Consider the following 25,784-nt stretch of genomic DNA (forward strand, 5'->3'; position numbering starts at 1 on the left):
CAAACCTGGAAAAATCCAGATCTCAGAAAATCAAGGAGCAATTCAGTCAGAAACAGCAGCTGAGTTACTATTACATCTCATATACAACCTTAAAATTAATTTCAGAATACCTGTTTGAACAAGCTGTATCGAAGATCAGTGACAAACCAGGCGTTCTAGAATTCACTTATTTTTATTTCGCCTTTATCATGTTTATAAATAACTCAAGGCAGAGAAGATGCCAAATACTTTCCTCCTCCTCCTATATCAACCCTGTGAGCTGGGTTGGCTGACTGGACCAAAGTCTCCCAGCTGCTTAAGGTAGGACTAGAACTCCCGGTCTCCTGGTTTGTAACCTAGTCCCTTAACCACTAGAATGCTGGGATTACTCTAGCACAAACTTCTAAGATGTGCAAGAAAACCAGATGATTACCCCTAAGAGTAACTCTTTAGTGTCTTTTTAAAAAGCCTCTAGAAGTGGAGAACTCACAAACTCCACTGTTGTGCACCTCTTGCCTCTTGCCTATATACACACACACTTTTCTAGTCCTAATTTCCTAGCCCTAGTTTCAGTGGCAGTACAAAAATAGATCTGATCATCGTCCATATGACACTGTTTTAGCTATCTCTGAACATGAAAGTTAGAAAAAAGTGTTAAAAAGGAAGAAATCATATTAGACAAATTGGGAATCTTGTATTACTTATAGCATGGTAACAACACCTGAGGGCTGAATCATTCCCATAAGTGCAACATTTATGAACAATAATAATTAATTACATTTTGCAATCATCCTCTAATTAATACATACCGGTAATTGGATGTGATTATAATAACAAGAATACACAGCACTTGTTTTTTAAATGCTTCACAAATTTCCTCCATGTTAATCGCTGATAATCTCTGAGTGGTTAAATATTACCTTTTTTTGACTGACTACACAGTTTGCTAATTGATTGCTAAAAGCTATTGCTTATGCAGCCTGATAGACCTTTGAATGTTCCCAATCAAATTCCCAAACTCTGAGTAAAGAAACAGTTCCCTTTTTGGCATATCAATATCATATGGTCCCTGCCTGTACCAACTATTCTTAACTAAGATGTACCAAAGTTAATATTTTCATGTTGGGAAAAAAAAGGAATCTGGTAGTACCCTTTCTTACTATAATACTAAAATGCAATATTATTAATTCAATTTATTAGTCAGAAAATATACTACCAGACTCATTCTAATTCTCTTCAGGTCAAGAAATGTAAGTACTGTACACTTGAGAAATATGAAGACTCTACATGGAGGAGAGGGGATATTTGTCACTCATCCAGTGTTTACAAATAAAGTAAGATTAGAATGGATTACAAAGTATCCTTCCTGCACTTGGTTCTTGAGACAAGCTGAGCTAAAATGAATGCATTCCCTATGCATAGCTCATATTTCTCCAATCTTCTGTTATAGATTGCAAGAATGGGAAAACAAGATACTGTATCTGAAAGGCACAGCCATTGGGAAAAAGTTCTAAGAGTTACATGACATCTAGAGACAACCTAATTACAAAAGTCTGTTAATGCAGAAGAAGGCTAGTGATCTATAACAGTCTTCCATAATCCAATACCTGGCCTTGGCTGGTGCCTTCAAGATGTACTGTATTTCAGTTCTCCCAACCCATATAATGCAGTCTGAGGTAATATGGAAATCAGCCCAAAGACTAAGAAGATACCCAGAAAAGAAAAAGTGGAAATAAAGAAATGGAAACTGAAATAAATCATTCTTCCAGTTATTCAATATAGAGAGTTAGGTGAAAATTCTGTGCAGTTGTTTCTGCTCACTTCAGTCTAGATCAGATAATTTAAATATAAATGCATGACTTTCCCTGTTTTATGCAAATTATTAAATCCAAACCACTCACTGAACCATGAGAATATCACACTACATTCTTGCATGCACAAAAACTAATACAATCCTGGGTTGTATAAACAGAGGCATAGAATCAAGATCATGCGAGGTATTAGTACCACTTTATAAAACGCTACTAAGACCACACCTGGAATACTGCAGTCAATTTTGGTCACCCTATCACATAAAAGATATTGAGAGCAACTAAGATGATCAAAGTCCTGGAGACTAAAACATATGAGGAACGGCTGCAGGACTTGGGTTTGACTAGTCCAGGGGTCAGCAACCTGAAACAGTGAAAGAGCCACTCGGAACCGGTTCCCTCACAAAAGGAAAAACTGGGAGCTGCAAAAAAATGTGTGCACGCGCATACATGCACGCATGCGCAGAACAGGGTTTGACTGAAGAGTGGAGCCAAGGTGAGATATGCACCTACCCTGCATATTTGAATTGATTGGTTGAACTTTTTTAGTCCCACTTTTTTTTTGGACTGCACATGGCAGAGAACTGGGAGCCACAGGAGACGGCTGAAAGAGCCGCATGCGGCTCCGGAGCTGCGGGTTGCAGACCTGTGGACTAGTCTAAAGAAGAGAAGAAATAGGGAGACATAATAGCAGTATTCCAGTATTTGAGGGGCTGCCACAAAGAAGAGGGGGTCACGTTATTCACCAAAGCCCCAGAGGGCAGGACAAGAAACAATGGTTGGAACCTGATCAAAGAGAGAAGCAACCTAGAATTAAGGAGAAACTTCCTGACAGTGAGGACAATTAATCTGTGAAATTGCTTGCCCCTAGAAATTGTGGGCGTTCCATCACTGGAGATTTTTAAAAAGAGGCTAGACAGTCACTTGTCTGAGATGGTGTAGGGTCTCCTGCTTGAGCAGGGGGCTGGACTAGAAGACCTCCAAGGACCCTTCCAGCTCTATTCTATTCTATTCTATTCTATTCTATTCTATTCTATTCTATTCTATTCTATTCTATTCTATTCTATTCTATTCTATTCTATTCTATTCTATTCTATTCTATTCTATTCTATTCTATTCTATTCTATTCTATGGTGCAATATAACCTCAGTCCAAATACAGATAATGTAAATATAAATCTATGACTTCCCCTATTCTATGCAAAGACAGTTAGGCAAACAACTACAAAAATCCAGTGAACATTTCTTCTGATGTCAGGTTCAAGATGTCCTATTTTTGTCCCAAGACAAAATGTATCAGATATTTATAACCCAACTCCTACAGCCAAAACAAATTCACACATATATGGGTAGCATTTGAAGGCTGGCACTAGGGCAAACTGGAAGTGACTCCAGTGTAATTACATCTACTTAGAAATACATACTGGAGTTCCTGGAAATTTCTAATGTCTCCACTCATTTTGAAGCCTAATGAGATGCCTAGCAAGCCAACAAGACAATACAGCAAGAATTACACTTTCAAAAGTTCAGTAGATATTGTTGATACTGTTTGAAGTTACAGGCTCCTTCTTGTTTTGTGGACCTCAAATATAAGCATCTTCAAGCAAGCTATGTTCTAAGAATCTGGAGAGATTTGATAATCCTTTGAGTCAGCCTTAGAAACAGGTAAGCAAGCAAAGTATATAATTAAAGCATCAGGAGATAACAGAAAGCAAGTATTAAATCCTGTGAATTGCCATCAGTCAGCTTAGTCTCAACCACCATAAGGCAGCTGCTGAAAAATAACAACTGCAAACAGTTTTCACTCAGACATGAATATGAATGTAAGGAACCACTAGCTGAATACTCACAAGGGATTTAGAATCCTGACTTTGGGGTTGACCTGTGTGTTACTCTATCAGTGATGCCTTTGGGGGCATCATGCACCTAGTTAAGGGCTAATGCATAGGTAAACTGTGGGTAAAATGTTGAAACCGGCCAGGTTCTGGAAAAAAAATATCAGCAATAGCATTTGCTTCCTAACATTAGAGAATCATAATGAGACAAACAGTCTTTAGAGTACTTCAGTTTGTTTTCATTTCCCTTGTCTATTCCTTCACGTACGTATAATTAGTAAACCCCAAACTAAATAAAACCAAATTATATTTGCTATATTTAGTTAGGCCCTAAAGTTTCGGTATGCATTAATTATGGTTTGTACCTCTGACAGCTCTATTTTTCCCCCCTATATTTGAGCGAGAGGACAGGGTTGAACTTTTAGCAGAAAAATACTGTCACGCCACACTTAGTTCTCAAACTTATTTTGTTCCTCCGAAAGGAAATTAGTTTAATGGGGGGATCTCCATTCCTAGCTGGTTTATCTCTTTTGTACAAAGACAGGCTGTATAGCCAATAATGTTTCTGCAGACCGCAGAAGTATTGATTGGAGTTTTAGATGAACAAGTGAGAGTAGCAGTAAAATGACAGCCTCTTGCTCGAGGTTTTTGCGATCAAGTCAAGCACATTTTCCATCAAGGGACCGGGAGAACGTTCCACCCCGTCCCTTCCAGTTTCTCATTGCTTATTGTCAGAATGGCATTCATAGCTGCTGAATATGCTTACTCTACATTTTAATGGCTTTTTTCCACCTGGTCTTAAAGAAATAATTGCTTTTTGCCGATGCCAGCACTCCTCTGTGCAAGCAAATAGCTTACACTTGTTACCTAATGACCCCGTTTTGGTTCCAGTCTTGTAGCACTCACCCCCCCCCCCAAGTTTGACATTGAAGACAGTGATTGCAATGAAAGCAGTCTGTTAATGTCATAATGTAAAAAATAGCTCTTCAGTAAAAGTAGAAACAAACCCCCTTTAACAACAACCCTTCGGTTTCTTTCTAAAATAATTCAGTGAAGGGACTTGCTGAAGGAACAACAGAAAGGGATTCTAGAGGCCGTCATCTGGTGATTAATACCCTTGTATCTATGTAGAGGTTGGAGCAGGAAGAGAAGAGAATTTGAGTAAGAAAGAAATCATTAAGTCAGTTTATGTCACATGAAAGCAGCTACTTCTTCAACATTTTGCTGATTAGTTCTACTGATAGTACCCCTGAAATACTAAAAAAGAAGCTTAGTAACTAAAGCTTAGTAACTAAACGATGGATTTGTATTTAGTACATGAAGCAACCTGCAAGATTTCAGTGGTTTCTGGGAATAAGGGACATAAAATCCTGATTTGAGTTTTGCAACATTAGGATGTTCTGGGGTTTTTGTTTTGTTTTTTCTGCCTTAACTCCAGTTTGCAGAGTACTAACAGCATAGGGTTTTTTGTTTTTTCTGCATCTTTCATTACTATGACCCAGCTGATGTCAGGATGACTGCCCTACTGCACATGCAATTCAATCTCACAATGCTGATTTTCAAAGATATTTGCACAGTTAGAAGGATCCTAAAGAGACGTTTCTTTTTAAATAATTGAATTTTTATTTTCAGTTGTTAGCATTGGTCGCATGTGGCTTTCATGGGATTGTTATCCTTGTCAGATGTCACTCAGCAGGCAGGACTCTATCCAAATAGATAAGTTTACAAGAATTCAGAACTGCTGATAGCATAGTAATTCATTTTTGAGGGAAGGTTTTGTTGTTGTTAGCTGCGAAATCGTGTCCAACCCATCACGACCCTATGGACAACGTTCCTCCAGGCCTTCCTGTCCTCTACCATCTTCTGGAGTCCATTTGAGCTCACGCCTACTGCTTCAGTGACTCCATCCAGCCACCTCTTTCTCTGTCGTCCCCTTCTTCTATTGCCCTCAATCTTTCCCACCATTAGGCTCTTCTCCAGTGAGTCTTTCCTTCTCATTAGGTGGCCAAAGTATTTGAGTTTCAACTTCAGGATCTGACCTTCTAAAGAGCAGTCAGGGTTGATCTCCTCTAGGACTGACCGTTTTGATCGCCTTGCAGTCCAAGGGACTCACAGGAGTCTTCTCCAGCACCACAGTTCAAAGGCCTCAATTCTTTGGCACTCAGCCTTTCTTATGGTCCAACTTTCACTGCCATACATTGCAACTGGGAAGACCATAGCCTTGACTATACACACTTTTGTTGACAAGGTGATGTCTCTGCTTTTTAGTGTGCTGTCTAGATTTGCCATGGCTTTCCTCCACAGGACCAAGCGTCTTTTAATTTCTTGGCTACAGTCCCCATCTGCAGTGATCTTGGAGCCCAGGAAAATAAAATCTGTCACTACCTCCATTTCTTCCCCATCTATTTGCCAGGAATTGAGAGGGCCGGATGCCATGATCTTGGTTCTTTTAATGTTAAGTTTCAACCCAAGTTTTGCACTCTCCTTCTTCACTCTTTAGTTCTTCTTCACTTTCTGCCATTAGAGTGGTATCATCTGCATATCTTAGGTTGTTGATATTTCTTCCAGCAATTTTAATTCCAACTTTTGATTCATCTAGCCCGGCCTTTCTCATGATGTGCTCTGCATATAAATTAAATAGGCAGGGCGACAGTATACAGCCTTGCCAGACTCCTTTCTCAATTTTGAACCAATCAGTGGTTCCGTGTCCAGTTCTCACTGTTGCTTCTTGGCCCACATATAGGTTTCTCAAGAGACAAATAAGATGGTCTGGTACGCCCATCTCTTTAAGAACTTGCCACAGTTTGTTTTTTTTTTTTATTGAAAAGTTTTAAAATACAATTTTCCTTTAAGAAACCCCCCTTCCCACTCCCTCCTCCCCCCCTACCTCCCCCCCCTGCCCCCCTCCCTCCTTCCCCCCCCTCCCTCCCCCCCTCCCCCCCTCCCCCCCTACTTCCCAGAGCTAAATACAAGGTATATATATATAAAAAAACAAACCTAAGCAACCATATACTAACAACTATAAGTTCTAAAATCCATCACTCTCTAGCTTATGTAGGATAAAACAAACCTTAGCAATATTAAATATATATAAAAAACTAAAAAATAAAAAAAGACACACTCTCTAACTTATATAAGATGAAACAAGCCTTAATAGTATTAAATATATATTAAAGACAAAAAAAAACACCTCAACCAAATCAAAAAACTTTAAAGTTAACTCTTCTGTAATCGGCCGTTCCTCTTCCAGTACCATATCTATAGTTATTCCAAACAAACAAAAAAGAAAAAAAGAGAAAGAAAAAAAAATAGATTGCGAACAAAACTTTAACCTCCATTTAAGAAACTTCTGTATATTCCACCAAGCTTTAATCCAAAAAAAACAACAACTCATCCTTTCCACAAAACCACCACGTATGAAAATATCTTGCGTCTACACCTAAACCTTTTACCACCACCCATACTTGACTACTTGACTACATCGTAGAAGTTCCATAGACTTCTGCAAATCCTGCTATTTTCTCTTCTTAGATCGTTTTGCAGCAGCACGCGTCACCCTCTGTTTTATAGACTCATCCGACGAGGTTGTCTCTTGATCTCCTCCAACACCGTTGTCTTCTATCTGACCATCTTCGGCCTCTTGATACGCTCCTTCTCCAGATCCCTTTTCAGCTTCCAAAAGTGTTAATGGCGTTGTATTTAAAACATTATTGTAGAAATCTCGCGCTTGCATCACAGTAACCAAACGGTACCTTTTACCTTCGTGCGTCACCATCAACCCCACTGGGATCTCCCATCTGAACCTTATATCTCGTTGCTTGAGCTCTTGCACAAGAAATGTAAAGTCCTTCCTTCTCCTTAAAATCTTTGGAGGAATTACTTTTAAGACCAAAACTTCTTGGTTAGCAATCACAACTTTAGTATCATAAGCAGCTTGTATAACTTCATCTCTAGTTTCCCTTTTTGCAAAATATACCACCACATCTCTAGGCAACTTTCTCTGTCTAGCAATCCATGAATTCACACGAAACACTTTATCCATGCCTCCTTTTATTTCAAATGCTGGCTGTTTCAACACTACTTCGAAAGCCTCAGAAACAAGCTGCTTTAGATCTTCCTTAGTATTCTCCTTTAAGCCTCTAATTCTAATGGCAAACTGCATCTGGTAATATTGAGCAAGACTCAGTTCCTTGTCCATTTTATCTTCATTCTCCAATACTTTTGCTTCTAATATAGCATTCTTTTGAGTCAAGTCCTCTAGCTTTTCCTCCAATTCTTCCACACAACGAGCCACTTTACACACTTCATCTGTCTACCTTCATCTCACTGAGCTTCTGTTCCATCCTCTCCTCCATTCTCTTCTCCAGTTTCTCCAATTTCTCCTCCATCTGTGCAAATCTATCATTAATTGATTCCAAAATTACCTGGGTGTGTTTTTCAAGAGCATCTTGCAGATCCTTTGATGTCAATACATCAGGAGGATGCAACGCCTGCAATGATGATTGTTGCACCGGAGAAGTTCCAGCACTCCGAAGAGTTTTAGGGGGTGGTTTAGCCGCCATCTTTTACCAATTGTGACGCAGTTTCACTTCAGTTTTATAGTCCAAAAAAAGTCCATCAAGCTGGAGAGTAAAATATAATAATCTTCTTCACCTTTTCCACTTGTATCGCTCTGCCTGCTCCTTTAATCCATAGTCATTCCTTCAGGCAGGGGTGGTCGCAGACGGCTGGCTCTGCTCCAAGAAGTCAGGAGCAGAGGCGCCGGCCAGCTGGGAGCAGCCCAGGCTACGGGGGAGTTCAATCCTTCAGCCGCCCAAGCCATAAGCTCAGGCGGCCCTGGAGAACTCTACCCCTACCTGGGAGCTCGCCTCCTCCTCTTCTCCCGAGGAGGGGGCTTCGAATTCGCCCGAACAGCTGATCGGCGCTGTTTCGGGCGAAAAAACAACAGCTGAGCCGCGGGCAGCCCGGGAAGGCTGTCTCTGTCGCCGCGGAGCCACCGGAAGTCCTCGCCACAGTTTGTTATGATCCACACAATCAAAGGCTTTAGCATAGTCAATGAAGCAGAAGTAGATGTTTTTCTGGAACTCTCTAGCTTTCTCCATGATCCAGCGTATGTTAGCAATTTGATCTCTAGTTCCTCTGCCTCTTTGAAATCCTGCCTGTACTTCTGGTAGTTCTCGATCCACATACTGCTGGAGTCTAGCTTGTAGGATTTTAAGCATAACTTTACTAGCATGAGAAATGAGTGCAATGGTGCGATAGTTTGAACATTCTTTGGCACTGCCTTTCTTTGGAATTGGAATGTAAACCAATCTTTTCCAATCCTGTGGCCACTGTTCAGTTTTCCAAATTTGCTGGCAAATTGAGTGTAGCACTTTTACTGCATCGTCTTTTAAGATTTTGAATAGCTCAGCTGGAATACTGTCACCTCCGCTAGCTTTGTTGTTGCTCAGCTTTTCTAAGGCCCACTTCACTTCACATTCTAGGATGTCTGGCTCGAGGTTAGTGACCACCTCGTTGTGATTATCAGGGATGTTAAGCTCATTCTTGTATAGTTCTTCTGTGTAATTTTGCCACCTCTTCTTAATCTCTTCTGCCTCTGTTAGGTCCCTGCCATTTTGGTCCTTTATCATGCCCATTTTTGCATTAAACATTCCGTTCATCTCTCCAATTTTCTTGAAGAGATCTCTGGTCCTCCCTATTCTATTGTTTTCTTCTATTTCTTTGCACTGTTCATTTAAGAAGGCATTCTTATCTCTTCTAGCTATTCTCTGGAATTCTGCATTCAATTGGGCGTATCTTTTTTTTTCTCCCTTGCCTTTTGCTTCCCTCCTTTCCTCAGCTATTTGCAAAGCTTCCTCAGACAGCCATTTTGCTTTCTTGCATTTCTTTTTCTTTGGGATGGTTTTAGTTGCTACCTCTTGTACAGTGTTGCGAACCTCCATCCATAGTTCTTCAGGCACTCTATCTATCAGATCTAATTCCTTAAATCTATTTGTCACCTCTACTGTATATTCAACAGGGATATGATTTAATTCATACCTGAGTGGCCTAGTGCTTTTCCCTACTTTCTTCAGTTTAAGCCTAAATTTTTCAGCGAGAAGCTCATGGTCTGAGCCACAGTCAGCTCCTGGTCTTGTTTTTACTGACTGTATAGAGCTTCTCCATCTTTGGCTGCAGAGCATATAGTCAATCTGATTTCTGTGTTGACCATCTAGTGATGTCCATGTGTAGAGCTGTCTCTTGGGTTGTTGGAAAAGAGTGTTTGCTATGACCATCATATTCTCTTGACAAAATTCTATCAGCCTGTGCCCTGCTTCATTTTGCACTCCAAGGCCAAACTTGCCTGTTATTCCGGTTATCTTTTGGCTTCCTACTTTAGTATTCCAATCCCCCATGATGATAAGGACATCATTTTTTGGTGTTAGTTCTATAAGGTGCTGTAGGGCTTCATAAGGTAAAGGTAAAGGTTCCCCCGCACATGTGTGCTAGTCGTTTCCGACTCTAGGGGCCGGTGCTCATCTCCGTTTCATAGCCGAAGAGCCAGCGCTTGTCCGAGGACATCTCCGTGGTCATGTGGCCGGCATGACTAGACGCCAAAGGCGCACGGAACGCTGTTACCTTCCCACCGTAGTGGTCCCTATTTTTCTACTTGCATTTTTACGTGCTTTCGAACTGCTAGGTGGGCAGAAGCTGGGACGAGTAACAGGCGCTCACTCTGCTACGCGGCACTCGGGATTCGACCCGCCAAACTGCCGACCTTCCGATCGACAAGCTCAGCGTCCTAACCCACTGAGCCACCGCGTCCCTTGTAGGGCTTCATAGAACCGGTCAATTTCATCCTCTTCAGCACTGGTGGTTGGGGCACAGACTTGGACTATTGTGATATTGAATGGTTTGCCTTGGATTCGAACTGAGATCATTCTGTCATTTTGGGGATTGTATCCCAGTATTGCTTTTCCTACTCTTTTATTGACTATGAAGGCTACTCCATTTCTCCTGAGGGATTCTTGCCCGCAGTAGTATACCTGATGGTCATCTGAATTAAATTCACCCATTCCTGTCCATTTTAGTTCGCTGATACCTAAGATGTCAATGTTCAGTCTTGTCATCTCTTGTTTGAACACATCCAGCTTGCCTTGATTCATAGATCTTACATTCCAGGTTTTCCTTTCACCACCAGACACATCCACAGCTGAGCGTCCTTTCGGCTTTGGCCCAGTTGCTTCATTCTTTCTGGCGCTCCTAGTACTAGCCCTCTGCTCTTCCCCAGTAGCATACTGGATGCCTTCCGACCTGAGGGGCTCATCTTCCAGCGTCATATCGTTTTGCCTTTTGGTACTGTCCATAGGGTTTTCATGGCAAAGATACTGGAGTGGGTTGCCATTTCCTTCTCCAGTGGATCACGTTTTGTCAGAACTCTCTGCTATGACCTTTCCGTCTTGGGTGGCCCTGCACGGCATATCTCATAGCTTCATTGAATTACGCCAGCCTCTTCGCCACGACAAGGCAGTAATCCATGAAGGGGGAGGGAAGGTTAGGAGGCCATAATAAAAAAAATTCCAGTTATTTCTCTGTTCTTGACCTTGATTTGTGCTCAGTCTTCAAAGTATTTTGCACCTCTTTCTTCTTCCTATCTTCCCATGTAACCTATTGGGGCCCTCTGTTGCACAAAAGGGTCAGTTTCCATTTCTATCTTGTTTTCCCAATAATCAGATTTGTTACCTTGTTTTTCAGTGACTGTGGGAAAACTAACTCTCATAATCCTCTCACATTCTCAAGGCAGGGCATAAACAAGGTCCCCCCCCCTGTTAGTTTATAGGCATGGCATTTTCATTTCATTCTGCATGGTTTCACTATTAAGATTAAATGTATGTGGATCCTGTTCAAGGATTATATATTTACCTATTGGTAGGCCTTAGTCTGAAGGAATGCCTCCACCCCAAATTTGTCACTGACCTGTAATGAAAATATTAAATAAATAGTTTTCTTAACTCTCCATTTCTTCTGTTCCTCCCCATTTTTTGCATGCATGGATTAGCATAACAATTTCTTTTATTTTCCCCTATTTCCAAGGAGATCAGGAAATGTGAGTGGTATGAAAACCACATTTTCTTTTCAGGAATGAGCAGAGCATATAAAGCAATCAACTTACACATTGCCTAGTAATCAGATCTCTTCTGTGTATTAGAAACCAGTGTGCATTAATATAATTCAAACCATTTTACAATGTCAATGGGTTTCTAGTGTGATCAACCACAATGAGTGTTTAATCCCTTTATGCTATTTAAATAATTAGGCAATTCTATTCATCTTCATACAGATAAGGAATATACTCCATGTGGAAGAACAAGAATAAGCCATTTTGCCTTGCTTTCCGATTCCCTCTGAATTTATTAGATAAATCACTGGGAGTGTCCTTCCTCAACTGTGCTGCTGCATTTTGGCAGATGTATAGAGAAGATCCTATTAGGCAAAATGGACTCCAAAAAGGGTATTTGTGACTTCAAGGTTGTACTGAGAATAATTGCACCACAGCCTAAGAAAATGTGTGGTTCAAATGTTTCATTATCTTTGCCATTCACTTCTTCCAGTGCCTTCCACTCTTGCCTATTAACACAGTCCATAGTTGGAACTCCACGGTCCTTGATGCCAAATATAGTCTTGCACATAAAAAGATAATTCACAGTCAACTCAGTTAACATTAAATAATTCTTGGAGAACTTGCAACATTATTTTCTCAATGTATATTGCTTTCCTTCCCACCTTCCTTTTCATACAATTATTGTATGTGAAAGTAGAAGCAAACCTGGTTTAGTCTATCATTTTTTGTTAATCAACACAAAAATATAATGGGATAATTGTGATCTGGCAAAAGCTTTCAAGATCAGGTTGAGTCTTGAATTCTTTTATTACCTCAGCAATTCCTTGCTCTGCTCTGTCACTCACAGTTGAATAAGTAATCGTGAAATCTGAATCTTTATACTCTTATGTAGATAAATTTGATTCTAATATCCTAAACTGGGTGTATAGAACATAATCAGTCTTGATTTCACAGCTAACTTTGAATTATGCTTTGAGTAATCAAAAAAAGCAGCCCTAATACTTTATGTGGCTTTTCAAACTTATTTTGGAATACCTGAAGGTATCCTCAAATATCAAGCAAACGTCTGTGCTATTAAAAAAAAACTAGCTAATTGTTCTGATCAGTCCCTATAATAAGCTGAGATCTCATAAAAACCTGGCTATTTTCATCATCACTTATTCTATTGGTGCGAAATCAATATCTTATTCATTTTTTATTGCAACTTGCTCAAATGCACTCATTTTTTTCATCTACGGTATTTTCATTTTACAGTTCACATATTCCATCTTAAAAATGACCAAAAGGAAACAAATGAAAGGGCTGCTGTCTGTATATTCCTTCACATTTAGAACAAACTCTCCTTTGAGTATAAAAATGTATGTAGCTAAAATAGCATCACACATATATAAAAAGATGAAATTAGAAAGCTTCAAAGGATTACAGTATTTTCAATTCAAACATTTTAAAGGAAAATGCTTGTAGTATTTCCTTCATCTTCCAAAGCAAAACCATACCACCAAGGATCTTTACCAGCTCCTTATCTTTCTTCCTTTCCCTGTTGAAGTCATGGAGCTATAGTGCATCAGACTTGTTTCATGGATATTTTATTATATCTGTATCTGTATCTGTATCTGTATCTGTATCTGTATCTGTATCTGTATCTGTATCTGTATCTGTATCTCTATCTCTCTCTCTCTCTCTCTCTATCTCTATCTCTATCTCTATCTCTATCTCTATCTCTATCTCTATCTCTATCTCTATCTATCTATCTATCTACCTACCTACCTACCTACCTACCTACCTACCTACACACACACACACACACACACAAACAAACACACACACACACACACACATGTCAAAAGACTATCAGGTTCAAAAATGATGAAGAGATGATAAGAAAAAAGATGAAGAGTGATAACAACCAGATTACTTCCATCCCCCCCCTCCTATCTGAACCTATCCTTCCATCCCCCCACCATTCAGTCTCAACTCTCAGTACCTATTATTCTACCATTCCCACGATCAGAACTGATGAAGCTTCTTGGATGAGAAGCAAAACATTTTCGTCTTCTTCCTCAAGGAAAAAAACAGTCCAGTTGCCTTTTGAAGAAGAAAAGAAAAAAGCATCTTTGAGACAACAATAACCTGGATGATTGAGAATCTCCACCAACAGATGAAGAGAGAAACATTCCTGGGGGAAAACTGCATATTATGGCAAAGGAATTGGGCAGTGGCTTGGAATAACGCAGACAATTCCATTCTAAGTCTGCCTTGTGCTTCTATCCTGGTCACATGATCCAAGACAGACTCTTATTAAGAAATCCAGCAGCCTCGTTCTGCAGATTTTCTCTTTCTTGTTCACTTGTGGAAAGGTATGGCTTTGCAGCTTCTGCTCACAGTGAAGAGGGATATTTTCCTCTCTCTCTTCTGCATGAAAACATCTTCAATGAGATAACGACAAAACTGGAGGGCAGAGAACTGACTGGCAGATGATTTTTCTACATACCCCTTGGTCAGCTAGTGGGGACACTGTCAGTTCATGCAGAAATCTGAGCATTGAAAAGCAGCAGTATTGATGGTAGTACAAAAATGCCAGAAGGTTTGTGGATGATGCCAGCAATTGTACAAAAATGCTTTAAATGTCACAAACGGGATACAAAAATGGAAAAAAAAATCAGAACTGAAAGGGTATGGAATTTGGTATTCTAAAAGAGAACATTGCCAGTCAGTGTACTGAGTAACCGGTTCAAACACATATACATTGAATAAAATAAAATAATAAAATAAAATAAAAGGGCACATGGCAATTAAAATGACCACACACAGTATAATAAAATATAATAGAAATTGAATAAAATACAACTGCACCCAACAGGACAGATACGGTGCAATAGTTTTGATGCTGCAGACCCCAACTGTTAATTAACACATCACAATAGTTCTTCTTCCTCCTGATAGTATAACTAAAAACAAATTACCGTAATCCCTTGAATGCATCTGGCTAAAATAATGTTTGTTTTTGTAAGTTCCACTAAAATAAGTGAACTGAGAATTCCATGCAAATGGATTTATGAATGAGATGTTATTGATTCAAAATAGCCAGTCCACTATTCAGAGATTACAGCTGTGGTTGATAATGTCTTATCAATTATAGTTTCCCAGTAGCGGTTGATTTTTTTAATGTATGAAGATATAATGAGTTCTCAAGGACTGACAGGTTAGACTGATTCAATTAAAAGCATGCACTGAATGAGTGGCTATTGCTCTCCTTGCAAATCCATTCACTATGCTGCATTTCTCCTAGTTACTTCTCTCTCTCTCTCTCTCTCTCTCTCTCTCTCTCTCTCTCTCTCTCTCTCTCTCTCTCTCTCTCTCTCTCTCTCTCTCTCTCTCTCTCTCTCTCTCCCTCTGTGTGTGTGTGTGTATATATATATATATATATACATATACATACATACATACATACATACATACACATACACAAACATACATATGTATGAACCCATGTCTCTTTTAACCCAGCTTTTAAAAATATAATCTCATGTTAATTTTTAAAAAAATATGTCAATTTTTAAGATAGATGTTATGTCAGTGTTTCATATTGTTACCATAATTCAGTGGGACCACTGGAATCCCTTTTTTAAGAAACCCATGCTCATCTTTTAAGATGTGCTATAATATCAAACCGATGTGATCTTGTTTTGTTTTAGGTCCAGGAAAGAAACAAGTTCTTCTCCGTTTTCTATCTTGCCATTAACGCAGGAAGCTTGATCTCCACTTTTCTTACTCCTGTGCTAAGAGGTCAGTGTTTGTTTACAATGACCATGGGTAACGGAATTTAAAATTCACCCTTGGGAAACAAGATCAACTAAAGTGCCACAGATGTGTTCACAAATGTTTGAGCTCATAATGATGAGATGCACCATCACCCCCCACAATGCTCATCGGCTTCTAACTTCTTCTAATTTCTCTTCTGAGTAAAGAAATTAAATGGTCCTTTGGAATAACTTCACTAGACCATCGCCATTATCCTGCACTGTTTCCGAAGAACAGCAATTATTACAATATTTTTTTTAGAAAATTGTAATTTTGCAGTATATTCAAGAATATAACATCAACATACTTCTTCCATCATTTTAAAAGGGAAAGATTGCCACTGGCCCTTCGGTATTTTGATTGCTATATTTGTCTTCCTCTCCTCTAAGCCATGACCAAATCCAGAGGAATGTGGTGGCAGCATATGGGCCATGCTCTAAAATCCCCAAAATAAAAGCAGACTAGATCTTGCCTTCATACTTCACAGAGCAGTTCAACAACACATGTATAAATATTTTTTATTATTTTCCCTGTGAACCTCTTTAACAGCGGGATGGAATCTGAGGAACTGCTAGTCTTCTGTATTTGTTCTAGTATACACGAGAAAAAACAAAGCCATTCAGCTGGGCTAATATGGATTGGATTGACTTTTGCTCCACACATTATGAGGGGAAAAGCACAAGCTTCTTACATCTACATAGATCATAGTTAGGAAAAATAAAAACAGTGGCATATTTTGGAGTAGAATGAAGGCATGAGATTTTAAAAAGTCTTTTTAAAAGAAAATCAAACCAAAATGACCCTCATTTTCTCAGAAATTTGGCAGTGGTATGTGACCTTTCAGGTTTCAGCACTGAGCAACTTCAAATATCTCCTGCTGTAGATCAGAAGTAATCTGTTTGCAGAGCAGAACACTTCCTGCTTTGACTGTAAAATTTTGGCTTATCTTCTGGAAAGAAAAATAAATAAGCTCATATCAGGCAGAAAAGTGAACTTCAGACAGAGATGCTACACAGTGCATAATTGTGATCAATATTTTATTAGCAATATTCTACCCTGTTGGTTGTGCAGCTGCGTCAGGATTTTGTTTTCATTTCTCCTATTTTATGTTGTGCAGAATATTTAATGGAGGTGGTAAAATCCAAGCTTTCTGAAGAATATGCCTCAATTCGGTCTGGTGTGTGCACACACGTGCATGTATTGCACCATACAGCAGAGGCAAAGATCAGCATGTGGGATTATTTTAGGCCATTTCCTCTGTTGTAGCTTGCAAAACAGGCTCCAATTTCAAAGCCTAATTAGTTGTTCTTCCCCCTATTCCACCTCACAAACCTCTCTAGCAAAATATATCCATGCACCCAGCGTTGCTATTAGGTAAGCCTTCCTATAACAAAATTGTGTAGTATTCAGATCAAGCAGTCTTAGTGTTGGCCCAAATTTGGATGTCATTTTCCAGCAGCATAATTACTTTCTTGATTTCTTTTCTGCCCCGTGTTCCAATACTTGCAGAATTGGATTGTATTTTCAAAAGTTAGTGGGCAAAGTCTTACTTGATATGAGATATCAGGATTCTCAAAATGGAGATCCATCAGCAGGAAGATGCAGATAGATTAGGTGTCAAAAAGAAGCACTTTATCTCTCCTGGGTCCAGTGTTATCACTATAAATCAGGGGTGTCAAACTCGCAATGCCACATGACGTGTCGCAATGACTTTTTTTCCAATGCCGGCACTAGGTTGGGCGTGGTTTCATTGTGACGCATCCGGCCCCTAGGCTGGCAGTTTGACACCCTTGCTATAAGTATTCAGACTGGATTTGTAACCTATTGTCAGGTGGCAAAAGAACAGGGTTCCAATTTTCCTGATCCTGGTCTGGCTCCTTTGTCTGAGAAACTCTTTTCTGTTCTCAGATTTTACTTAATTACATGTTTTGTCAGGGCCTCCTATAATGCAAGAAACTGATTTGCTGAGAACATGGGAAGAGCTGTGATGGGGCAGTGGTTAGAATGCAGGACTGCAGGCTAACTCACTGCTCACTTCCAGGAGTTATATCTTGATGGAGCTCAAGGTTGACTCCGCCTTCCATCCTTCTGAAGTCAGTAAAATGAGGACCCAGATTAGTGGGGATAATATTGTGACCACTTAGAGAGAGCTGTAAAGCACTGTGAAGTGGTATATAAGTCTCAGTGCTATTGCTAGAGAAATCTGTGTATAGTTCATAAGAATCATCATCATCATCAATCATCCATAGTATGCAGTGATGGAATTTTGAAACTACTTCATTGCAGGCTCAACAACAGAATATTTACAACAGGTTCCATAAAAGTCAAAGAAGTTATATTCAGGATGCCACTTTGTGTGGTCAAAGCTGAAATCAGTTCAAGTTGCATAGGGGTGGTGTAATGTATTGGCCTTTTGTATATATATTGTAAGTGTTTGCTCTTGTTGCACTGCTTGCTAATTGCTTGCATTCAGTTGCTAAGTGCTAGTTCAGGTGTATGTTGTAATGGTTGATAGCCGGTCCAGACTGGTTGTCTCCAGCCAGCTAAGTAGGTCTTTGGGTGGGAAACCTATGCTTCAAACCTATTGGTCGCCACCTATCGGCCAACTGTATAAATAGCCGTGCAGCAGCTCCCTTGTTGCTTCTGTTTTGTTCTGACCTTCAATGTTGCTGTTTTGAACCTTCCGTCTTGCTCAATGCCTGCGAAGAACCAGCTACACAACAGGTGGATTGGTAGTAGAGTGCCAAAGTGTGAAGAACTGTGTGTAGTACATTCTGATCTCCAGAAACTTCCCTCTTTGTACAATATAGCAGTGGAGGGAAAGGGTGGAAAGTTTTAACTTGTGAACATAATAACTTGTTTCTCATTTTCTTAGGGAGCGTGCAATGCTTTGGAGGGGACTGCTACACTCTGGCTTTTGGGGTTCCTGCTGCTTTAATGATTGTAGCTCTTGGTAAGTAGCAGTTATAAAAGAGAGAGATTGAAAGAGACAATAAAAGGGAGGGCAATCACAGGTTCTTCAAACAACTTAAAAGAGATGATCTTTCTTCTGTGCACCAAGTAAGGAAATCTATGTGACATCCTCCCAACCCCAAGCTCCCCAGGTTCTCCTCTACTGGAATTGCAAGGCAGAAATGAAGCTCTTTGTCTTTAAACAGCAGGGGAGTTCAATAGACGTCCAATCCTTTCCATTCTGAAGAGGCCCTTCTACCAATCTGTGACATCTTTATTTCCCACAAGGAAAACATTTTTTTTATACACCTCAAGGGGGCTGCTTTTATTGGCAGCTTCAAAATAGATCTGGGTTAGCAGTTTATTTTATAAAATAAAAACTATTTTTCCATCTTGTTCTGCAATGTCCAAAGAGGGGCAACATATGGGTTGCTGGCCACATACAGCTTCCTGGTTACATTTTTTCATGTCACTGAAATTCATCAATAAGACTTCAGCATGATTTTTGGAACCTATTTCAGTGAAAAGGTACCCCTGGGTGCTTTCACAAATAAAGGCTAACATTTTGTCTCTAATCTTTATGGTGTATCTTTTTATTTTAGAGTATTTTAGTAAAGTTTTTTATAAGATAAAAATATAAAAAGAAAGAAAAGTTAGAAAGGTAAAAGAAGAAGAAAGAAAGAAAGAAAGAAAGAAAGAAAGAAAGAAAGAAAGAAAGAAAGAAAGAGAGAGAGAGAGAGAGAGGAAAGAAAGAAAGAAAGAAAGAAGAAAAAGAAAGAAAGAAAGAAAGAAAGAAAGAAAGAAAGAAAGAAAGAAAGAAAGAAAGAAAGAAAGAAAGAAAGAAAGAAGAAAAAGAAAGAAAGAAAGAAGGAGGGAGGGAGGAAGAGAGAGAGGGAGGAGGGAAGGAAAAAAGGAAGGAAGGAAAGAAAGAAAAAAGGAAGGAAAGAAGAAAGATTACTGTTTTCCAACTTTTTTCAGTGCAATAGAATACACAAAAGCTGTATCCTCAACTTTTAGCTTTACATTTCTAAACATTTCAAGCATCTCAATAACAACAAAATCATTCTAATCCTCAAAACCTAAAATCAAAGTTTCATTTCTTTCAGTTTTGAGCAAACTGTCCAGAAGTGGTTTCCAAGTAGAAACAAAACTAACAGGTTCTTCTCTTTAATGGAAACAGTCAGTTTTGTCATCTCTGCCAACTGCATCGCCTTTACCATCCATTCTCCCATTGTGAGAATTATTGCGTCACTAATCTTTACCATGCATCTCCAGATCATCCTTGCAGCCTTCTAAGCCAGCCTTTTGAGGCCAAAGACAAAGCAAAACAAAAATCCCATAGGGAAATAAAAGGCTGATCCCTGGCTTACGTGGCTTGAAAACAGTTTCTCACAGGGGGGGGTTTCAGTTCAGTTTTTTTTATTATTTTTTTTTAAAAAAACATCCAGCCCTTGTCTCATTTAAAGAACTCATTTTTCTCCCATGCATTAGCTCACGTGCAGCACTTCTTTTCAAGAAGTCTGCACCACTCCTGGCTCAGCTCCACACACCTGTGACCCCATGCCAATGTTTCTCTTGGAAAGCTGAGCCGATTTACTTTCTGCTGAACTACAGTGCAGGAAAAACTGCTCTGAAGGTGGTTTTCAGCTCGGTATGCTGGAGCTTGGGGATGCTTCGTTTTTTTCCCCTGCCAGCTCTTGAGCTTCAATTGTCCTAGCAGGAAATTCCTCTTGTTGCTAATGACAAACCTGAGATACATTATGTCTTGGCAGGGGAGATCTGAGTCTACATAGGTACACTGGCTAGGGCCAATCCTAGCACAATGGGAGTGAAGTTGCATCATTTAGTAAGCAGTATCAGGCAGTGAACTCTATTTGGTGTCAGACTCTACCTGCTGTCTAGTAAATGGCGAGTGGCAAGTTCTGGAATGGGGATCCTTTCACCAAGGATGCACCAGGTCAGCTCTTTTATGACTCATGGACTTCAACGCCCAGAATTCTTGAGTCAGCCATGAGTCATAAAAGAGCTGAGGTTGCCTACCCCTGCACTAGGTCAAGGCTTGATCACAAATCTTGTGATCTGTCCCTTATTTTCATGCCACTTAAGGCGCTATGCACTCCAGAGCCTTAATCTATATGGAAACTGAATCAGTGCTTCTTATCAGGCATTAGCTGGGAGAGGGAGCCGTTAGATTCCCCATCCTCTACCTCTGCTAATACGGGTAGGCCTCAACTTACGACCACAACTGAGCACAAAATTTCTGTTGCTAAGTGATTTTTGCCCCATTTTACCCCCTTTATTGTCACAGCTGCACACTTGTTAAATTAGTAACCTGGTTGTTAAATGAATCTGGCTTCCCCCTTGACTTTGCCTGTCAGAAGGTTGCAAAAGGTGATCACATGACCCCGGGACACTGCAACCATCATAAATATGAGTCAGTTGCCAAGCATCCGAATTTTGACCATGTGACCATGGAGATGCTGGAATGGTCGTAAGTGAAAAATGGCCATAAGTCACTTTTCCCAGGGATGTCGTAACTTCAAATAGTCACTAAAGAAACTGCTGTAAGTCGAGGATTACCTGTGCTTAATTGTCCTTGAGTAAAGTTTGTTGTCATGTTGCTCAGCTTCACAGAGGAAGCTAAGAAGAGCGTGAACTAGCCTGGGAGAGAATTTCCCCCTTTTCTGCCGACACTTAGTTAAGCTGCTATTTGTGTTTCTTTTCCTCCACACAGGAGTGAGGCCTGTGGTCAGCAAGATAAAGTTGAATCACATAAGTAAATAAGCTCAGAGTGAGTCAAGGGACAGCTGAGAAAGGTGAAAATGAAACTGCTGCTGAAAGCAGCCTGCTATCTTCTTCTACTGCAGCTGTCTCATTTTCAGTGCAAATTGTTATTCTGTTTAAGAATTCATTCCAACAACATGCATAGTATTCACAACTGCCTAGGTGTATTCATTGTCCGAAGCTGTCTAATGGCCGAGCTGGCCTGGAAAAAAAAAAGACATACAGGCAACAGCCATCCCTGCCTCCTGTTATTTGTCCACCAAGGGAAATTATAAACCATGCTGATTGTTTTCAGAGATGTACAAGTCGCTCTTGTTGAGCAACAGTTCACAGTTATGGATGGAAAAGTAACTTTACGACCAATCCTTGCATTTATGACCTTCATAAGTTATGACCTTATTTCTATAACCCACCTGGAGTCACCTTGAGTTGGGCAGCCATATAAATTTTTCTTAAGTCGGTTTAAGACAGGAAAGATGAAGTAACTTCATATGCAAAGTCACAGCTTTATTTTGCAACCATTTCATTTAACAACAACGCTGCTGGTTCCAGTTGTGGTGGCTATACTACCTGTGTTATCTCAGGATTTCAAGTTTCTCTTCTCTATCGTGGTTTTTAGTCACTGAGTGTCCTCTGTATATTTCCCTATTTTAAAAAACAGCAACTAAAGTTATGACATTGGGGCTTCTGGAAAGGGATAACCATGAAGTCCTTCTCAAATGGAAAAACACCTCAAGCTCTTTTTTGTTGGAGTTGACATGAAGTTCTCAAGTTTATTCTTTTTATTCATAAGGTCTTAGGCCTGTTTTCTAACCTTCAGGATTGAATTAAGAAAGGTATTATTTTGAATTTCTGAAGAACCAGTTGGTGTAGAGCAGGCTTCCCAAACTCTTCAGCTCATCAACCTCTTCGTGAAGTTTCAGACTGTTCATTGACATTCCCCCACAAATATTTATCATATGAAAATAATTTAATTAATACTACTTTAACTAATAGTACTGATAGTAACAAAAATAACATTTACTTCTTGAATATACCATATACCTCTAAGGAATGATTCTAACCACTTTGGAGAAAACTAGTGTAGAAAGTTCTAAGTTAGAATGGCCGGTGATTAATCTGAGCAGTTTTCAGCATCTCCACGTTTCTATTGAGCTATATGGTTTGTACTAGGAAAAGGGTTTTGCCAGCTGATAGATGGTGTAGTTTTGGCAGTGGAAAGTAGCTGATGTTACAGAAATGTTATTGCCGTTTCTCTCCCTTCCCCATCTTTCAAATGCCCCAAAGCTCCCTATTTAATAAGACATCTGCTTTGTGCGTAGTATTATTTTTAATTGGATGTCATCTGATGAGTGGAACGTAGAAATAATAGTCAAGGGAAACTTTGCTAGCAAATGCTGTCATTTCTTTTTAAAGTCTACCAATTAGTGAAATAGTTTTTATTAGATCGGGGTGGTAAATAAGCCCCATCGAGCAAGCACATAAATAAATAGATAAATAAATTGGTAAATAAGGCAATCTTTCAGTGGTAATGGAGTGGGTATACACTCTAGGATTTCGAATCACTCAGTTTAAACCTGAACATGCCTTTCAAGGCTAGATCATATTAGTACTTTCTAATGTTGCATTGAATACTTACCGAGGGAAAGAAATACTGTATTTAGAACAGGAAAAAAATGTAGGTTTTTGAGGCAGGAAGTCAAAAAGGATAGCAAGAAGATTAGTGAAAATCAGTGCCTCACCTTGTGGAAGAATTTTCTTAATTGCTACCAGTATGTTATTGTTATAAATTATATACTTCTATTTCTATACTGAAATTGCATTTTTTTGCCTAGTTGTGTTCATCACTGGAAACAGACTTTACAAAAAGACTCCACCACAAGGAAATATCTTGCTGAAAGTTTGCAAGTGCATTGTAGTAAGTATGCTTTATGTACAAAATGTAAAAAATTACTTTCTTTTGCATGATGACATATTTTAGGATTAAAAACAGAAGCATATTGGAAAAAAAATACTTATTGCCTTTACAATGCCTACTAAAGTCAACTGGACATACTCTAGAAAATTAGGTATGGGATTAGGGTTCTGAGAACGAAGTGAAATGATTTGCCGATTATGGCTTTATACAAGAATTAAAACAATTTTTGAACCCAGAAGCAACTGTATTCCTTTGTTAACTGCAAATGTTCTAGTATGCCTTATGAGTTATATTCCATTCTAATTGATAAGAAAGAGTTGTGGGTATATCTTAAGAGTTTTGTTGCATTTGTTTCAAAGTTCATTTGTTATCATTTACAGTATTTAGTATTTATTTAAAATGATAGGTGTATTGGCAGAGAATCAGAGAGATGACCTTGAGGGAAACAGGAAAGAAGCATTTTGTAAGAACCAAGAAGGTTCAGGAAAGAAGCATTACATAAGAATCAAGAAGGTTACATTATTCCTCAAATCCTGAGGAACAAGATAATGTTTAGAAAAAGGCAGGCTCCTCCCTAATTTACTGGGATATAAAGAAGAAGGGAAGGCAGAAAAAAGGCTTAGAAAAGCTGTTATGATAGCTTCTCAACAAAGTTCCATTCTAGTCTTCCTATGGAGTCTGTTTCCTGATCTGAGGTACCCCAAATGGCTTACAGTGTCTTCTTTTCAGTCTGCTTTCCCAATTATCTAGGATTACAATTTTCAGCATCCTCAACTGGGACAGACTTCACCATATTAGGCTTTATTACCAATTGGTGAAAAAGTATGCTATCAAAGTGGAGACATCTTTGTAGTTTATTAAAAGATTTTAAAACTGATTAATATAATTATTATTATACCTAGTAGCATGCATGTATGTAATAATATACTGGCTGTCTGCCCTGTTTATAAAAGGCTAGCCTCTTCCCTTGGAATTCACTTGTAGAATGGAAAGCCAGGGAGCTTTCAGATCATGAAGAATAGAATAGAATAGAATAGAATAGAATAGAATAGAATAGAATAGAATAGAATAGAATAGAATAGAATAGAATAGAATAGAATAGAATAGAATAGAATAGAATAGAATAGAATAGAATACAGTAGAATACAGTAGAATAGAATAGAATACCTTGGAGATCTTCTAGACCAGGGGTGTCAAACTCGCAACGTCACGTGACAGGTCGTGACATATCACGACTTTTTTCCCACTGCTGGCAATAGGGCGGGTGCAGTTTCGGCATGACACATTCAGCCTGTGGGCCAGCAGTTTGACACCCGCTGTTCTAGTCCAACCACTTGATCAGGCAGGAGACCCTATACCAGTGATGATGAACCTTTTAGAGACCAAGTGCCCCCAAACCACCCACCCCCACCCATCGCCCCCACCCTCCACCTGCCCCCAGCCTGCCTCCACCCCACCCGCTCTCAGGGCCACCCACCGCCTCCACAGCCCACTGCAGCAGATCACCCAGGCAGGCCAGCAGCACCATGGCAGCCATGTTCTCTGCCCGTGTCCCACAGCATCACTTGCACACAATGGGGCATGAGGGCAGAGTCTTGTCCCGGCTGCCTGGCTGCCATGTCCTTGGCTGTGCGGCTTTGCGTGGGCCATGCCAGGGGCTGACTCTCCTCCAGGGGGACTGCTGGTGATGAGGGGGCCATGGGGGGAAAAGGGGCTAGGGGGACAGCATGCATGCCCACAGAGCGGGTTCTGAGTGCCCTCTCTGGCACGCGCGTCATAGGTTCGCCACCACTGCCCTATACCATTTCAGACATATGGTTGTCCTTAAAACTTCCAGTGTTGGAGCAAGTTGTTCCACTGATTAATTGTTCTAATGGTCAGAAAATTTATTCTTAGTTCTAGGTTGCTTTCTCTACTAGATTAATTTCCATCCATTGCTTCCTGTCCTGCCCTCAGGTGCTTTGGAGACTAGCTTGACTCCCTCTTCTTTGTGGCAACCCCTGAGATATTGGAACACTGGTATAATGTCACCCCTCGTCCTTCTTTTCATTAAAATTATAGTAGATTGTAGTAGTTCTCTTGGACAATGCAAGAATACCACATGATACACCAATGAGATACAATGAGAATGCCCCTACCTTGTCCTGCATACAATGAAACCATCAATTTCTCTTTCATCAGATCAATTTAGAAGGCCAAGAAAAAAATTGCAGGAGACATTTTTGAGAAAGCATTGAACTATAGTTAATCTGCCACTTGAATTTCTCAGCAAGCTCCTAATTTTGCATACCGCTGAGATATGGTAGGAAATGGAAATGGCAGTTTTGCCTGTCACCAATGCCTGATAATGCTTTCATGGTCTTTCATTAGAGGAAAAGGCCTTGAGGAAGTAACAGAGGGAACTCTCTTAAAGCTGGAGTTTGAACTCCACCTTTATAATAAGGAGTTAATTAGTACACTCAAAGAAGAAGTTAAATAGTTTTTCCCCAAGTGATACATATACTGAAATTATTTACAGGTCAACACATGGAGGTCAGGACCATGGCTGACACATATGAACTCATTCACATACTTTGATTATTCCTTTATTGTAGTCATCTG

At 39.7% G+C, this 25,784-nt stretch overlaps 1 protein-coding gene across 3 annotated transcripts in view; it reads left to right on the plus strand.

Moving 5' to 3' along the window:
• The window catches only part of SLC15A2 (solute carrier family 15 member 2), a gene marked incomplete at its 5' end in the record, with an annotated part of 90,532 nt that overhangs the window by 17,950 nt on the left and 46,798 nt on the right, over positions 1-25,784 (plus strand). For all 3 annotated transcript variants that reach the window (XR_014024793.1, XM_081315199.1, XM_081315200.1), the window contains 3 exons: positions 15,424-15,514; positions 18,405-18,482; positions 23,101-23,183. Coding sequence is in view for 2 of the 3 variants with exons in the window: in XM_081315199.1 (XP_081171325.1) it covers positions 15,424-15,514; positions 18,405-18,482; positions 23,101-23,183 (252 nt within the window). The remainder of the gene's footprint in view (positions 1-15,423; positions 15,515-18,404; positions 18,483-23,100; positions 23,184-25,784) is intronic.

The sequence above is a fragment of the Vipera berus genome (genome assembly GCF_964194415.1).
Source record: "Vipera berus genome assembly, chromosome: 1".
Classification (NCBI taxonomy): Eukaryota; Metazoa; Chordata; class Lepidosauria; order Squamata; family Viperidae; genus Vipera; species Vipera berus.